General features: G+C 36.9%; 1 protein-coding gene across 1 annotated transcript in view; it reads left to right on the forward strand.

Annotated features, from left to right (window-relative positions):
• Positions 1 to 17,954, forward strand: part of ablim2 (actin binding LIM protein family, member 2) — an 84,978-nt gene that overhangs the window by 46,857 nt on the left and 20,167 nt on the right. The window contains exons 4-13 of the mRNA XM_067430412.1: positions 329 to 441; positions 606 to 732; positions 844 to 937; positions 4,209 to 4,296; positions 7,891 to 7,949; positions 11,713 to 11,790; positions 12,558 to 12,701; positions 13,184 to 13,216; positions 13,915 to 14,032; positions 15,257 to 15,490. Of these exons, the coding sequence (XP_067286513.1) occupies positions 329 to 441; positions 606 to 732; positions 844 to 937; positions 4,209 to 4,296; positions 7,891 to 7,949; positions 11,713 to 11,790; positions 12,558 to 12,701; positions 13,184 to 13,216; positions 13,915 to 14,032; positions 15,257 to 15,490 (1,088 nt within the window). The remainder of the gene's footprint in view (positions 1 to 328; positions 442 to 605; positions 733 to 843; positions 938 to 4,208; positions 4,297 to 7,890; positions 7,950 to 11,712; positions 11,791 to 12,557; positions 12,702 to 13,183; positions 13,217 to 13,914; positions 14,033 to 15,256; positions 15,491 to 17,954) is intronic.

The raw sequence follows: 17,954 nt of genomic DNA on the forward strand, positions 1-17,954 counted from the left end.
AAATGTTTAGTTTTGTCACCCTGTTGTGAGTTTTTCACATATATAGTGCCCATACATCTGAGCCTAATTTAAAATTGTTTCATAAAAACTAGGTTAAAGTTCATCCTCATATGAAAGTGACTTTGGTAATGTTGAGCCAACAATAACCTTGGTAAATGTTGAGTTGACTGTGTGTGTGTGTGTGTGTGTGTGTGTGTGTGTGTGTGTGTGTGTGTGTGTGTGTGTGTGTGTGTGTGTGTGTGTGTGTGTGTGTGTGTGTGTGTGTGTGTGTGTGTGTGTGTGTGTGTGTGTGTGTGTGTGTGTGTGTGTGTGTGTGTATTTCTGGCAGGCAGCCATTTCCAGCTGGGGACCGCGTGACGTTTAATGGGAAGGAGTGCGTTTGTGAGAAATGCACTCAGCCTGTACCAGTCAACAGCACGGCACCCCCACAGGCTGTGTACAGTAAGTTCTCTGTGTTTTTTCATTGCTATCTACTTCCATTATATGTTATTCTCTTACTTGTACACCCTCTCTCTTACTCATTCATTTCCGAAATGTCTGCAATGACAGCTCTCTCTGCCGTTTCATTAGTACTACACTAGACTTTTGTCTCATTCTCTCTGCAGATTGCTGTGGCTGTGGAAAGGAGTTTAAAAATGAGCAGTCTCTGGTGGCGTTGGACAAGCACTGGCACCTTGGCTGCTTCAAGTGCAAAGTGTGCAATAAAGTGCTTAATGCAGAATATATCAGCAAGTTAGTCCCACTCTTCCTGTTATGTGTGAATGTGTAGATGGGTGCTTGTGTGTGGCTTGTCACCAAAGGAAATTACATGCATCTAATGTAATGTGTGTTGTTGTTCTATAGGGATGGGATCCCTTACTGTGAGGCAGACTACCACGCCATGTTTGGCATCCAGTGTGATACCTGCAAGAAATATATCACTGGAAAAGTACTTGAGGTTGGAAGAAATCTTTACTATTTGGCAGTGGTTCTTTAATGAATGGATTCTTCAATTGATGGAAGTAGATGAATGGATGGCATAATTATATTGTTAACAATGCTTAAAGTCAGCATGAAATCAAAATGGACCACATTTTCTTCTTTAAAGACCAGAAAATTGTTGAATATTGATGCTTTCTTATTAAAATGTTATGTATTATTGTAGTATTTATTATTATATTTAATGATTTATTATTGTAGCATTTATTTAATATATTTAAATTGGCTGCAGATGTTTTCATTTTATTTCTGTTTTAAGTTGTTGTAATTGTATGTGCTTTTGTCATTTTTTTATTAGTTTAAAAATATACAGACAAGCCAAAAATTATTCAGAAACCAGATATAATTTTAATATATAATAAACTGTGAAATATTATACCCAAAAATTATTCATACAGTGGACTATCAGCAAACAATTTGGGACCAACATTTTTCAGATACTTTGACCTGACCGTGTTCTGCTTAAGTGTTTTTTCTCTAATTGCTAATGCGACTTTTTACAGCACAAACTGAACAAAATGCTTGGTTATTGTTTGACCTTATTGGTATTATCTAATTGTGTACTTAAATTTAACAGCTGACAGCTGATTGGTTGATTGTAATCCATTACATATCTTTCTATCAAAGTTATCTGACATTATCAAGATTCATTTGTTCTGACAGATTAACTCTCTTGTCATATTTTAGTAAGCTACTAAACTATAGGGATAATGTGAGAAAATGTTGAAGGTGTCTGAATACAGTTTGCTTTGACTGTATATTTCTATTTAGCTTAATTTTTTTTACAGTTTTTCCAGTAAGTTTAGGTAACAATAACAACTCTGTTTTGGGTGGGATAGATTGAAGAGCTCATCGCATTTTTTAAATAGCCAATAGCCCTTAATTACATCACAGCCATGAATCAAGGGGAGGGACATTCTTGTTCTAAAGAACATTTGATTAGACAAAAATCAGCCTATTGCTGGATGAGTCATCAATATTTTTGGTCTATTCACTTTAACAAGTAAAATGGGTTGCAAATCCATTTGGGTTGTTTCATGTTGATTTTAGTATTGTTGCCCCTAATATTTGTTTGCGTTTTATCCCATCTTTTCATTGAGTGTGTGTGTGTGAGAGGCTTTTATTCTCATCTCAGAGCCTGTACTCTAAAATCCCAGTGGTCATGTTGGAGGGGGCAGAAGCTGAGTGGGTGTTTACAAAGAGAATCTCAGACAGTCATTTCAAAACCCCTCTAAAGCCTAATTATAGTATAGAACAAACTCATCTCCTCATATTGCATCTCCCTTTCACTTTTTCTGTTTTGTTCACTCTCTTTTGTTCTTACGTGCCAACTCTTCCTCATTTTACTTTAAACAGTTATTTTGTTACACCCTAACAAGCACCGTATTGATGTAGTTGTTCTTTTTATCAGCTTTTTCCCATTTGGTCTCATATGGCTAAATATTGCTTGTAAATCAACATGTTATTTGTGCATTTCATATTGTCATAAAGATGTACAGCTTTGTGTTCCTTAAAGCTCTATAAATCTGTGCGTTTATGTGTGTGTTAAATATTTTTCAGAAGTTGCACACTGTTGCTATTAGTCACTATGTCCTATTGGCACTGCCACCTTCTCTTAGTAACCCAGAATTAGATTGAGTCACTGTGTGACATCATAGTTTGGGATGGTATTTTTAACTACACAACTGCCATGCCAAGTGATTTAAGCAGATGTGAAATAAATGAAGTCATGCAAAATGGTATCTTGGCATATCCTTTTGCCCTCGGCAACATTTTTTACATGAACTGAAGACTAGCTGATACAGGTATCCTTATGTTAGCAAGAATAATTAGCTCACCTTTCAGGAGTATTGCCCATTTACAAGCTTAGACACCATCGGGGTATTGAGGTTATCAAAGGTACATTTTTTATTGCATATGTGTGTGTTTTTTTAAACTGTTTGTTCCATTTGTATAACTGCTCAGAGGGAAACAGAAAGAGAAAAAAGTAGTGTTTTTTTAGGCCCAATTTACTCTGTTGCACTGATTGGGAATCGTATCTGAACCTGAAATGTCATGACATTTCCAGTGGCAGGACTGTAGCTGTGTTCAAAGAGGATGGCCTTTGAGGAGGAGGAGAAGGAGGCTGAGTAGATTTTCCAGTGCAGGTTATGATGCACATAAAATTGAATCAGCATCTGCTTTGAACACTAAAAGCAGCACAATGCAGCATGCTGAACATTTCCAATCATAGATGAGTCCTTTATGGCTTAATAATGGTTGATGAAATATATTAGGAAAATCTAAAAGATGAAATCGATTTTACAAATCTGTACTATCTCAGAGTAGATGGACCAGTCTACAGCTATTTACCTCAAACTAAACCATTACCGCTTACCTTATAGGGTTAGTTCACCCAAATATGAATATTCTGTGATTATTAATCACTCTCATGTCGTTAAAAACCCATGAGACTTTTGTTTATCTTCGGAAAACAAGTTAAGATATGTTTGATGAAATCTGAAAGTTTTTTGACCATGCATAGACTGCCATGCAATCGCCACTTTTAAACACCAAATATTTAAAGGAAAATTACAAAACTACAGCCTGAAACACAAAAATGTTGAATTATCATATAAATTAATAGAAATCTAGAGAAAATATAAGGACAAGACATTATCTTTTATACATTAATGTTACATTATATATTTTTGTTGTGGTTGATATTTAAATATAAGACAATACAGTTAATGTATGGCATATTATTTTTCTGTTTGTCTTTTACCCAAGGGTCAAAAGGAACTAAAATATATATTATATTTTACATTTAGAAAAGTTTTTTTTTTACCTTTTCAATTTGTCATTGCTTATGTAAAAGCATAGTACATTTAACCTGCTGAGGCAGAGTCACTCAAGCAATAAGGAAAGTAATTTTGTGTATAGTGGTCTGGTCAAAGTTTTACAATGAAATTAATGTACCATAAGAAGAGAAGTGTGGCAGCTCCTCTGTCTGTGTTCCCTCTACTGTTCAAACATGGTTAGTGCAAACCAGTTTTTCTCTAGCATCTGAATGTAAGATAACCTGCATTATTTGGGGAGTAAATCAATGAATTACATTGTTCGGAGAATCATGACAGATTTAGTCTATATATTCTATCCATGTGAAAAAATACATATTCCTTTGAGTTCATTTTCATAATTTCCTGCAGTGGAGTTGAATGACTAATGTGTGCTCTGTTTATCTTTTACAGGCTGGAGAAAAACACTACCATCCCACATGTGCCAGATGTGCACGCTGTGAACAGATGTTTGGGGAGGGCGAGGAGATGTACCTGCAAGGTAACTTAAATCTCATCAAATCTATATGATGAAAAGGTTTGATTGTGATCCTGGAATGTTATTCACACAAATCCTACACTACAATAAAACCATTTTACTTATAATAATACTTATAAGAAAAAACTGTATAATAGTAACCAAGTACATACTTTAAAGCGACACTGTGTGATATTTTCCCCCCTCTAGCGGTGTAAAGGTATATGACCATCCAGTGAATATTAGTTTCTGTTCCTCTCAATTCCAATTTCGTTTCAACTCCTACGGTGGCCGATTTAGTCCAAGATTAACATGGTAGTCACCCTCTTCACTTTCGACACGGTGCCATCGAGTGTTAAAACGCGAAAGGCGAAGCTTGAATTTACGGGTATGTCCCTCTTTGGCTAATGTACTTTCAAGATGGAGGACCAACATGGCGACCGGCATTCGAACCCCTCACCCGTATGTATTTTCAATGGCATATTATAAACTTACGAGAATACTTTATTACTTGAAAGGAGTAAATATACTTTAATAAGCACATATATTTTTGAAAGAAGTAAGTGTTTTTAGCTAAGAATAAACTAAAAAAGTTACACAGTGTAACTTTAAAGACCTGGTGAACCGGTAGTAGCTGAGTTTTCTTCAGTGCTGTGACGTATTTTCAACTGTTAGGAATATTGAATAGAGGGCAGGGTTTTACTTCAGCGCTCCTCCTCTCCATCTCGCTCTTAGCAGACGAACGGTTGGAAGGGAGTGGTAAAGGATATTCAAACCCGAGCCTTCAAACTGCCCTCATCTGAGAAGGAACGCCATTCCAGACTGGAAATAACTTTTCAAATTTTGATTACTGCGACAAAATGTATTTTCTGTGTATTAACTTGCACAGAATAATTGTTCACCCAAAGACTGGTAATGCGTGCTAACAAAGTAAATAGGGTTAATTTCGATTTCATGAAGACTTTAATGGTATAACAATATCCGAGTGCTTGAATGGAATAAATGATCAAAGTTGACAAAATATATTTAAAAAAAAAGATGTCTAGACAATCCATTTGGATCACAAATAATTAATAAAAGGGATGGAGCCTTATTATCATGAGGGATTTATTATCTGTGCCTCTCAAATCTGTTTGTAATATTCTTGAATAAATGAAGAAATTTGATTTGTTGTGGAGATTTCATTTGATGATTTGTGTCAGAATGCTGCAGGAAACATTTTCTCTGCAAAATTCTTTAATTTTAGACTATGAAACCAGACAGGTGGTTCAGACACAGCTGGGGTGTATTGCTGAGGATTTTTGAATACAATTTAGGTATAGAGTATGTATTTGTGTGCTTGGAGTTGTATGCTTAAGAAAGCACAGTATCTGTACTGACAAGAACATAAATAATAGTTTGTTTTCTATTTAATAATAAAGCAATAAAAAGTCATATAGCCAAAAGCTCACACCAGTCACATCCAATTTAAATTATAAAGAAAAAGCTTTTATTTTTCTTCAAACATTGCAATAATTCAGTCTCTCACTGAACTCTGCACAGTGCAAAGAAACGCACAGTGCAAAGATTTAGCAAAGAAACACACTGCACTGCACTATAAGGAGATTTATAGTCAGATGTGGACAAGACTCTGCTTTTAGGTAGCAGAATTAGTTGAAGCGTTTTTTCAATCTGGCTGAAATAAAATAAAAGACTGCTGACTCATTCTAAGGGTGGATTACTGTATTTCTTTGTTTATGAATGGCAGTTTATATAGGGGTATATACCTCTGTTATAATATTGTGTTGGTCCCACTTTTGCTGCCAAAACAGCCCTAACCCGTGGAGGCACGGACTACACTAAACCCCTGAAGGTGTGCTGTGGTGTCTGGCACCAAGATGGATTGGACCTGTTTTTTTTTTTATTGCATCCCACAGATCCTTGATTGAGATCTGGGGAAATTGGAGGCCAAATCAACAACTCAAGTCCTTGTTGCGCTCCTCAAACCATTCTTGAATTATTTGTGCTTTGTGGCTGGGCGCATTATCCTGCTGAAAGAGGCCACAGCCACCAGGGAATACAGTTTCCATGAAAAGGTTTGCATGGTCTGCAACGATGCTTAGGTAGTTGGTACGTGTCAAAGTAACATCCACATTGATGGAGGATAACATCCCAAGATTTCCCTGCAGAAAATTGCTTAAAGCATCACACTGCCTCCGCCGGCTTGCCTTCTTTCTATAGTGCATCCTGGTGCCATGTGTTCCCTAAGTAAGCATAAGCGACACACGGCCATCCATGTGATTTAAAAGAAAATGTGATTAATCAGACCAGGCCACCTTCTTCCATTGCTCTGTGGTCCATTCTGATGCTCACATGCCCACTGTTGGCGCTTTTGGTTGTGGACAGGGATCAGCATGGGAAACCTGACTGGTCTGCATTATCCAGCCCGATACGCAACAAACTGCGATGCACTGTGTATTCTGACACCTGTCTACCAGAACCAGCATTACCTTCTTCTTGAGCAATTTGAGCTAATGTAGCTCATCTTCTTGATTGGACCACACAGGCCAGCCTTCACTCCCCACGTGCATCAATGAGCCTTGGCCGCCCATGACCCTGTCACTGGTTCACCATTGTTCCTCCCTTGGACCACATTTGACAGATACTGACCACTGCAGACCAGGAACACCCCACTTAGTTGTCCAAACATCACAATTTGGCCCTTGTCAAACTCGCTCAAATCGTTATGCTTGCCTATTTTCCTGCTTCTAACACATTTACTTTGAGGCTTTGACCCACTAACAGGTGTCGTGATGGAGCTCATCAGTGTTATTTACTTCATCTGTCAGTGGTCATAATGTTATGCCTGAGCAGTGTATAAGCATGCTAACACCTAAGATAGACAAATTATGTTAAATAATTTAAGTTGAATTAAGAAATGTGGGCCCACAAAAAAAAAAAATCTACACTACTGTTCAAAAGTTTGGGGTCTGCAATATTTTGTTATATTTTTGAAAGCAGTCTTATGGTAACCAAGGCTGTATTTGTTTGATCACAATCAGTAGATTAGTAATATTGTGAAATATTAATTTAGTGTGAAATTAAGTAAATTTAAAGGGATTAGTAAGTAAAGTAAGGGATTACTTTTATTTTTTCTGTAATTTAATTACAGTTACTTCTGATGTAATTGAACTAAATACTAAATATAATTATACATAATACAATAGTGGACTTAACATCAACATTTAAAGTCTAACTTTAAAATGCATGTTTTTATGTGTCCTTCTCACATTTGTAATACTTTGGTCAGTTAATAAGAGTAAGTTATGTAGTTTTATTATTTATTTGAATGAATTTAAAGAGCCGTTTCATGTCTAACATTGAATTGCTTAACCCGAGGTTGATATAGGATTTAGAAAGTAATTAAAAAGTAATTAGTAATACGTAATTAAATACTTTTTGGAAAGAGTAATTTGTACAGTAATCTAATTACACTATTGAAGATGTAATTAGTAACTAGTAATTAATTACTTTTTTAGAGTAACTTACCCAACACTGGACTTAAGTGGCAAATACTGTAGGGCCACTGCATTTTTTTTGAATGGACATTTTAGTTATGTTTTGCTTTCTCTTTCATAGGTTCTTCCATCTGGCATCCTCCTTGCAGACAGGCAGCACGTATGGAGGAGAAGAGTAAGGTAACTGCAATCCAATTTGACTAGGAGCTAAATGATCTGAAACGATCTGAGTCATTATCTTTATGTAAATGAGGCTTATCATATATTGCACCTTTTTCAACAAACTTGCTTTTCAAAGATCTTGAAAGTGCTTGATAAATGTAGTTTGTGTCCCAAAAGACACGAGAGTGTCAGTCCAACACACTGTAGGCAGTACACCGATCACAACAGACTGGGTCATCTGACAAATCACAGCAGGGTAGGCTTGCAAAGGAGGAGTTTAGAGAGACCCTTGATCAAATCGTATCGAACACTGTGAGAAAAGAGGTGATGCTGCAATGTATAGTATGAGAAAATTTGTTTTCTTAACTTTGGATGCATGTAAACCTATTATCGGAGACCTAAACAAAATTAGATCCATTAACATAGCATAAAAGGGGCAATTTAAGTGAATCAGGCACATAATCTATGCAGATAGAATGTGCAAACACCACTTTCAGCTGATTAGATTAGTAAATTCCCCCCACTTTTTGATGTCATTAGACCAAAAAAGACAAAAGCCTATGATGATTGTTTTTATTTCATAGCCACTAGAATCAGTGACAGCACCTAAAAAGATGTGCGATGTTACAAAATGAAAATCAGCTCTGATTTAGGTAGCTGACATGCTCTGAAATATACTATGCAAAATAATTTACTAGGGAATCCATCGATCTTAAACAAAGGCAGTATGCATTATGTGGAAGCGCTTCAATGTAACAACCCTTTCCCTGCAGAAACAGGTGCGGATTCAGCTCAGTGATCTCCATTCCAATGTACCTGAGCAGGTTTGTGACATGCGGCCCACTCCCCTCTGCATGGGCTTACCTCCTGACTTGCTTTCAGCTTTAATAGAATGCTCACTGAGGTCCAAAATGGACCTGCCAGGCCACCGTAGGCTACTGCCACACCCATTCAGTAGAAATCAGGAACCAAACAAGAGGTCTTAACATCTGAACAAATACTCTAAATGAGGGTGCGTCTCAATCAGCTCCCAAGTCCTTAAGTCAGTGATTAGGAAGCCGGCCATTTTAAGGGTTGCCTCAATCGCAAAATCCTATCAGTGCACTAAAACTTTTAATTCCTAAAAGGTCCCACAATGCACCGTGAAGCATGAATTATCTCAAGGGGTGCTTCTCAATATCCCTCATCGTTTCCGCAGTCCTCCGTCCTCCATCCTATGACATGGAAACCAAGCTCAGCCATCTTGTAGGACATCTCAACTCTCTGATTGCACCGCGAGAAGGGCGAGGATGGAGGGGTGAGGAGGCTTCCTGAGGAGACATGAGCGTGGATACACAAGTGGATCCTTTGCTGAAGTGTTTTATCAACTAAACGTGGCGCAGTATACATTCGCCTCCCCTTTACATCTTTCCACAGTTTATTCACTAATATTATTATTATAATTATCATTATTGTTTACATGTACAAGACAAAAATGTACGTCAAATTACAACAACTGCTGGACAGTTGCAGAATTATATCAAAGCACAAGAAAATTAAACAAACTAAAATACTATATAATATGAAATAATAAATATGTTAATAATAACTGGTAATATAAATCGAGGATGTATCATTTCACTTGATTCAATTCCTCTGTGGAAAGGAAACGAGGTTGCAAAAATAAGAATTGAAAAGCACCCTATGTTCCCTTAACAAAGGTTCTGAAGTGCAAATCATAAATCTTGGGAGTCAACTCACTACACATCTGGCACATTTTTTTTTTCTTCAAAAAACATTATTTAATTATATATAACCATAAACATATATCACCAGACTGGTAATTAACAAAACCTAGCTAACATTTCTAATTCATTTACGTCTGAAATGTTGCACATATACAGTGGGGCAAAAAAGTATTTAGTCAGCCACCAATTGTGCAAGTTCTCCCACTTAAAAAGATGAGAGGCCTGTCATTTTTATCATAGGTTTCCTTCAACTAAGAGAGACAGAATGAGGAAAAAAATCTTTCACATTGTCTAAATTTTTAAAGATTTTATTTGCAAATTATGATCGAAAATAGGTATTTGGTCAATAACAAAAGTTCATCTTAATACTTTGTTATATACCCTTTGTTGGCAATGACAGAGGTCAAACATTTTCTGTAAGTCGCCACAAGGTTTTTACACACTGTTGCTGGTAGTTTGGCCCATTCCTCCATGCAATTTCCTCTAGAGCAGTGATGTTTTGGGGCTATTGCAGGGCAACACGGTTTTTCAACTCCTTCCAAAGATTTTCTATGGGGTTAAGATCTGGAGACTGGCTAGGCCTCCCCAGGACCTTGAAATGCTTCTTACGAAGCTACTCTTTCGTTGCCCGAGCTGTGTGTTTGGGATCATTGTCATGCTGAAAGACGCAGTCACGTTTCATCTCCAATGCCCTTGCTGATGGAAGGAGGTTTTTATTCAAAATCGCGTGATACATGGCCCAATTTATTCTTTCCTTTACACGGATCAGTTGTCCTGGTCGCTTTGCAGATAAACAGCCCCAAAGCATTTCCACCCCCATGCTTCACAGTAGGTATAGTGCAACTCGCAATTCTTTCTCCTCCAAAAAGTTGAGTTTTAACCAAAAATTTCTATTCTGGTTTCATCTGACCATATGACATTCTCCCAATCCTCTTCTGGATCATCCAAATGCTCTCTAGCGAACTTCAGATGGGCCCAGACTTGTACTGGCTTAAGCAAGTGGACAGGTCTGGCACTGTAGGATTTGAGTCCCTGCCGGTGTAGTGTGTTACTGATGGTAGCCTTTGTTACTTTGGTCCGAGCTCTCTGCAGGTCATTCACTAGGTGTGGTTCTGGGATTTTTGCTCACTGTTCTTGTGATCATTTTGACCCCACGGGTGAGATCTTTTGTGGATCTTAAGTGTACTCTGTATACCCAAATAGGAGGGGACGTTCTCACGACCTTCTGTGATGGTCCGCCAAGTAATGTCCCCGAACACTTTAAAAGAACTCCACATCATGACCGTCTTGGAACGTTCTGGTCTTTGACACCAGTGGTGATATTCTGAGAACATTATGGGAATGTACAATTTTTAGTTGGCTACTAATTCACAAGCTCAGGAGCTAAGGAAATGATTGAGACGCACCGGTGTGAAGGTATAGAGAAGACACTGTGAATTGAACCTGAGTGCATTATAAAATGGAAAAGCTTTAATAATATTGTAAGAAGAATCTCTAGAGTTTAGACTACATTTTTCAATATCAATAAACATCAGCCAGAGTACATTTTCCCTCTAAGTACTCTACATTTGTCCAATGTGCTATTTACACTGCAACATTTTATAATTATACTGCATTTGAATGAGAAATCCATCTTCTCAAATTTTATTTTAAATTAGCACGTAACAGTTACTTTTACATAAAAGTAAGTTAAAAAAATTAATAAAACTATTGCAGTTTACTGTGTATCCGTTCCTGTATAACAAGATGTTTGACAAAGCAAAGAAAAAGTATTGTTCCTAACGGCAAAACTTTTTCTACCTTTCTGTTGAATCCTTCATAACTTGTGTGACGACTGATACATTTTTGTTACCATACAATATAACAGTCAAATAGAAAATTACTTAGAGACTTTAAGACTTAACATGACTATTACTTAGTATGATTTCATACTAAATGTGAGTCAATAAAATGTGCTAAAACTTTACTATGTTTTTCTACTGTCTTTTTGTTTGCTGTCCCCTTCTGGTTTAGTGCCGTAGAGTTCATATTTCTTACCTTGTTTTTGTTTCCAGGTGACGAGAACCTCCTCTGAGAGCATCACCTCTGCTCCTGCCTCCAGTGCTTCAGGCTCCCCTAGCAGAGTTATCTATGTAAGTGCACATCTGAAAATAGTTCCATGCTTTATTCCGTTTCACTTGTTTAAGTTTGCCACCAGTGGGCAGCAACACACAAGCATACGAATAACCATGTGAGAGTTATCTACCTTCTTCCTGACGAGCCTACTGCGTTTTTAATTATGGGAGTCCGGTTTGGAGATTTCCACTCAAAAAGACTGAAACCAATCATTTTAAATCATATGGCTTCTGGGATGTTTTGTTATGTTTTATTTTAAGACGTTAGAAGAAAACTTTTTTTTTGCTGCATTCTTTTCCTCCTGATTCTTTTCTGTTTTCTTTGTGTTCTGCTGTAACAATATGCAAAAATACAACATATACGGAACATTTGTGGTCTGCTTTCCCTATTTAATTTACAATATATTACATGAATGATTCACTGGAATGCATAAAGAACATCACATTTTTTTCTCCATTTTTTTTTCTTTTTTTTCTTTTTTCAGGTTTGTTTTCACACAGATGCTTTAAAATGTAATTATCCCTTATCCCTTTTAGCATTGTGCACCAGAACGTAAATATAATATTTGTTATCTGTCAAAAATGACAAGCAAGAACCTAGCTTTTGGGGTCTGTTGTAGCAATTTGTTAACGCTTATTCCTAATCCTAAAGCTTGATGGTTGAAGGTGAGAGAGCGAGCCTTTCACTGATTGTATACGGTTTAGCGGAAGTTACTCCCATAATTCTTGCAAAGTGTCATGGGGTGTAGGAAAAAGGTGGAGTTATAATGTTGCTCTTTCTCTAGGCAAAACTGGGTGATGAACTTCTGGACTACAAGGATCTGGCTGCTCTTCCTAAAATCAAAGCAATCTACAACATTGACAGACCTGACATGCTCTCATACTCGCCCTATGTGAGCTACTCTGTAGAGGACAGGACATTTGCAGAGGTACAAACACAACTTACACATGCTTACTGGCTTATTTTGTAAATTAATAGTTGCCAGATCCAAAACAACAATTAAAAGGAAATAGAAAAACATAACCTTCATCTGCTAATACATCTGCATAATCAGCGCTGGCTCTGTCTCACTCTGTCTCACATGCGTGCACGCGCTGTCACCATGCAATGCACTTGTTTATGCCGGATCATTTAAAAACCCAGGGTAACTTAAAGTAAAAGTCTAGCATAATCTGTCACACAACAGCTGCAGCATATGTACTTATTTGTTATAACAGTACCATTTTTAAATCTAATCATCTTAACTCATCATCTAGCATAACTCCAGCAGGACTTATTGAAGTATTGAAATACTCGTTAAAGGAGAAAAGCTCATTTATTCATTAACATAACTCTCATTCAAGATTTAGATTCCACTATCATTCAGATGCATTTCACTCCATCTTACTCATTTGCTTTCTTTGTTCACAGTCACCCCAGCAACTCACCCCTACTCCAACTGAGGTACAGTAGAGTTGACATGAAGAAACAGGCCCTGTTATTGTGTCAGAGGGTCTTATTTGCTAATCATGGCATGTAAATTGTGTAATTTTATGTACAGAAAAGGTATTCACCAGTTTTTTTTTTTTTATAAAATATAAATTATAATTCTTCCATTATAATTCTTTTTAGATATAATTTGATTCAATTTGATTAGTCTTTTTATACCGAATTCAGTGCCAGATTAATACTTTGTATTGCTCTAAAATAAGTAGGGAGTTATTGTAGGGTCACTTGGTTATAATTTAATTTATTACAATTTATAACAACAATAACAATAAATAGACATTTTATTGAATTTAGCTTGATTCATGTTTTCTAATTGAAAATGTTTGCGCAATTTTTATATGTGCAATTGTGCATGATTAGTAAATTAGACCTAGTGTTTCCTCATATTTTGTGAATAGTTGTTGTAGTTTGTGAAGTTGAACAGTTGTGGTTTGGTGACATTAGTATTGTGTGTTTTTCACCATCTTCAGTTTGAAAACTTCAGTGGTGTAATCACTCAATGATCAGCCTAGTTAGGACTGATTATTGTAGATTGGTTTCTTTTTCAGCTTTATAGATTCCTCCTGTTTGTCCCAGTGCCATAGTGATCACCGTTTAACTTTGCTAATTGTCTGATGCATTCAGACTAAATAATACTGTCTGTTTGTTTCTAGGGAGATGGGGAAAAGTCTCCCCGCCAGAGGAGGCCCTCCAGCCCCAGCTCCAACAGCTCTTTAGGGGGTTATGGCCGCTATACGCCTTCCCGCTCACCACAGACCTACAGCAGACCAGGTAACCCTCCACATACATGTTGATACTTACATAAACACACAGTCATTCTTACCTGCACAGTTATTGTGTAACTATCTAGTCTTTTCAGTGATTTGATTGTACTGGACCATTAAACTTAAGCGTGTTATCTCCATAGGCAGCATTTTATTAGGGCATCATAGGCATAGGGGATTACTTACTTAAACCCCAATCAAATGCATGTTCTATAAAAAACTTTGTTAAAACACCTATTCTTTTCTCTTATGTATGTTTAACTATCATACACTACAGTGCTTTTCACACTGTGCCTATCATCGTCCTAAACCCCGCTAAACCTTTCACACTTGTAATTTAGAAGCAAGTTTAGCACCGTTTTTTGCCCGGGCTAATGAAAACCTGCTCTTGAGCTTTCGCTTTGTTAACCCTGGATTGCGGTGCCAAACGTGTGCGGTGTGAAATGCATTGTTAGAATGTTAAGACTAGATGTTTAGCAACTGACAACCAATCGTGTGCCTTATATTCACATACTTTGGACCATCTCAGAAAAATCAGGAGTTGTATATAAAAATGGCAAATGGCAACAAAAAAACAAAATAAATTGGAGTGAAGAAGAAATTATTTTATTCTAACCTTTATTGTCATATTGTAGACCGGATTTAGGAATACACAGTGTGAAACGACAGCTTATAAATACCCTGGGTAAATTTTAAGCAGTGTGAAATGTGAAGCAAGATAAATCCAGTGTTGACTATTTCAAGTGTGAAAAGGCCTTAAAACGTTCTATTCACCAATAGAAAATTGAGAAGAAAATACATTAAAAAAATTAGGCAGCACAACTGTTGACAATAATGAGACTGAGCACCAAATCATTGTATTTAAAATTATTTCTGAATGATCATGTGACACTGAAGACTAGAGTAATGGCTGCTGAAAATTCAGCTTTGCTGCACAGAAATTGATTACATTAAATACACAAAATATATTAAAATAGAAAATTATTTAGTTATTTTATTTTAAATTGTAATAATAATTCATAATGATTTTTTAAATTATATAATTCATCAAGTAAATGCAGCAAGTGATCATAAAAAAGCACCAAGTTTTGGAACAGCTAAAGCATTCCATTCTACAATTACATTTGAGACAGCAACAAACTGATTTGATGCAGAATTTCAAGGTTTTTAATGTAGTTGCTAATCTCATATTACTTCCATTTTTCCCTGACCGGCTGGGTCTCTTGCTCAGAGCAATATCTGAGCATTAAATACACCACCCATCCAGAAAATTCCAACTTGTTGTCTGTGCCAACCTCGGGGAGGAGTAGCACCCATGGCAGTGCCAGAGGCTCCTCCCCACTGCCTTTGTACAGCAGCAGTGGTAGAAACACTCCACAGGCAGGGAACGGTGGTGTGGCCCTGTCCCTCAACCCCACTACTCTGGCTTTGCTCCAACAGCACAATTACATCCCTCACCTTAGAGGTACCACAGCTGTTTCTGCAGGCCTTTGTCTAGTACCAAACCACCTACTGACTGCACTTGTGTGAACTTAAGTGTGCACTTGAATTTGAATGGTACAAGATTAATTCCCCCCTGACAATATGAATCTGAACGAGTTCAATACTAAGAATGCTGTTTAAAGAACTTATATAAGACTTTCACAATGTGCATGAAGTTCTTGCTGTTGGAATTGGATTGCAACACTAATGAAAAATGGATCAAGCTCCATAACACTTAGAACTTCATAAAGGTTTGCATTCACCGTGGACTAGCAAATTGCAGACATGAAATTACTACCCTATCCTTCATTCACCTTTCCTGAACAGGAATTGAGACAGGATTCATACAGGAAGCAAAGTCTGAAAGTAGGCCTAGGACAGCCCTGCACCTCAATTTGCCTTCTCACGGTAAACCCTAAAAACCAGCCTCTTTCACTGTGTATCACTAGTGCATTACAGTGATGTGAGATTGTAGGTGCACCACAAGGTTCAGTCCTTGGACCAATCCATTTTTATGCTTGCTGGTATTGTGTTTATATAGAGTTTGTATGTCCAGTCATTTTGCATGGAAAACGTGGATATTCATTATATTTGAGCGGAAATAGTAATTTTATGCACAAGACAACTGCGAACAATGGCGGCGACCGTTAATATGCATTTATTTGTTGTACTGTAGTTGATGTCGTGCTTCATCTGTTAAGGTGAAATCCACCATGCATTTGATATTCAAAGTCTGAATGTTTGTGTTAGTGTTGTGGTAGTCGTTTCTCTCTTTCCAGCATTTTCCAAAAAAAATTTTTTTTTACTTAACATACATACTCAGACAGCCAGTAATTTTCAGGTGGAGATATAGTGTAGTCCAAAAGTCTGAGACAACTAGTGCAAATGCTTGTATACATACAGCAAATTTGCTTATTTAATTGCTGAACTAGAAAATCATGCAGAATTTGAACAATTTCTTCATTTTACATCATAACTTTGAGTTTCTTTAAATACATTCTATGTATTTATAGAATATATTGGAGAGTATTTATTTGTCAAGAAAAAATGTCTGTGACGAGGAGGAAAGAATGATGGAACACAGGAAAACCCTTTATATTTACTGTAAATCAGGCTACAGATTTGGGTTTGTGGTTTCTCTGCAAGAACTAGAAAGAGCGGGAATAAAGTTCGCAGGAGAAGATTAAAGGGGTAAATTGATGAGCTGTAATTTTGGGTTGGTTTGCCAGGCACAGTGGCATTAACTTCGGCCTTGTGCAGTTCCAGGACAGCCCTTTAAAGGAGCCTGAATGTACATTGAGGTTGTGTTTGGAGTGTTTATGATTCACTTAGCACTCTAATTGAGTTCTTTTTGGTAAAGGGGCCACACGAGAAAAAATCTGGCTCTTCCTTACAAATGCAAAACTTGCATTATGTAGCTGCCTTAATCTTGTCATATCACCATCTGAGTTCGATTTCTACTTAAGAGATATAAAATGAATATGGAAATCATGCACAGAAAATGTGTTAGTGACGAAATACATGCTGCATTACACCCAGCTGACATAAGAAGGGCGTCGCAATCGCAATTAAATCATATTTTTATGAGTAAAGGGGAGCATCAAGACCTTCATACTCCACAGTGTGCTGTAGTGTGTGTGATTTGTATATGTTTGGTGTGTTTTATGACAAATTCCTGCTCCCCCAGCTCCAGATGTGTGGAAGATTTCCCCAATACGGGGTGAATTTTTACTAACAGCACTTGTGTGTTAAATGGTGTGTGCATGTGTCTGAAGGTCAGTTTTCAGGTGTGTGTGAAAGAGAAAAGAAAAAGGAGACAGAGAAAGAGACAATTATGTTATGGATTTATTTTTTGGGTCCCACTTTATATTAGGTGTCCTTAACTACTATTTACTTGCATCAAAAAATAAGTACAATGTACTTATTGTTTTCATATTGTATTGCAAAACACTTTTGCTGATATAGAGGTGGATATGGGTAAAGTTAGGGACAGGTGTGGTGGTGTGGGTAAGTTTAAGGGTAGGGTTAGGTGTAAGGGACGTGACAACAGTGTAATTATAAATGTAACTACAGAAATTAATTACCGATGTTAATTACATGCATGTAATTTTTTTTTATGTAAGTACAATGTAAAAACATGTATTGACACAATAAGTGCATTGTATCAAATGAATAATTTAAAGTTTAGTACAAAGTAGTTAAGGCCACCTAATATAAAGTGGGTCCATTTTTTGCTTTTAAAGTATACAGATGACTTCGCATTGATTTAAATAAAACATTTTAGTGACTAGTTGAACAAGATTCTCTCTCTCCTTTAGTCTCAGTTTGGTAAAAGATTGTGATTATAAATACCTAATCTTTTCCCCTAAAGATGATGACGTCACGATTCAGCCTGCCAATAACGGCCTTTCCCTATCTCGAGGGAACTTCGAGCTGCGTCGAAACGC

The sequence above is a fragment of the Pseudorasbora parva genome, chromosome 21 (assembly GCF_024679245.1).
Source record: "Pseudorasbora parva isolate DD20220531a chromosome 21, ASM2467924v1, whole genome shotgun sequence".
Lineage (NCBI taxonomy): Eukaryota > Metazoa > Chordata > Actinopteri > Cypriniformes > Gobionidae > Pseudorasbora > Pseudorasbora parva.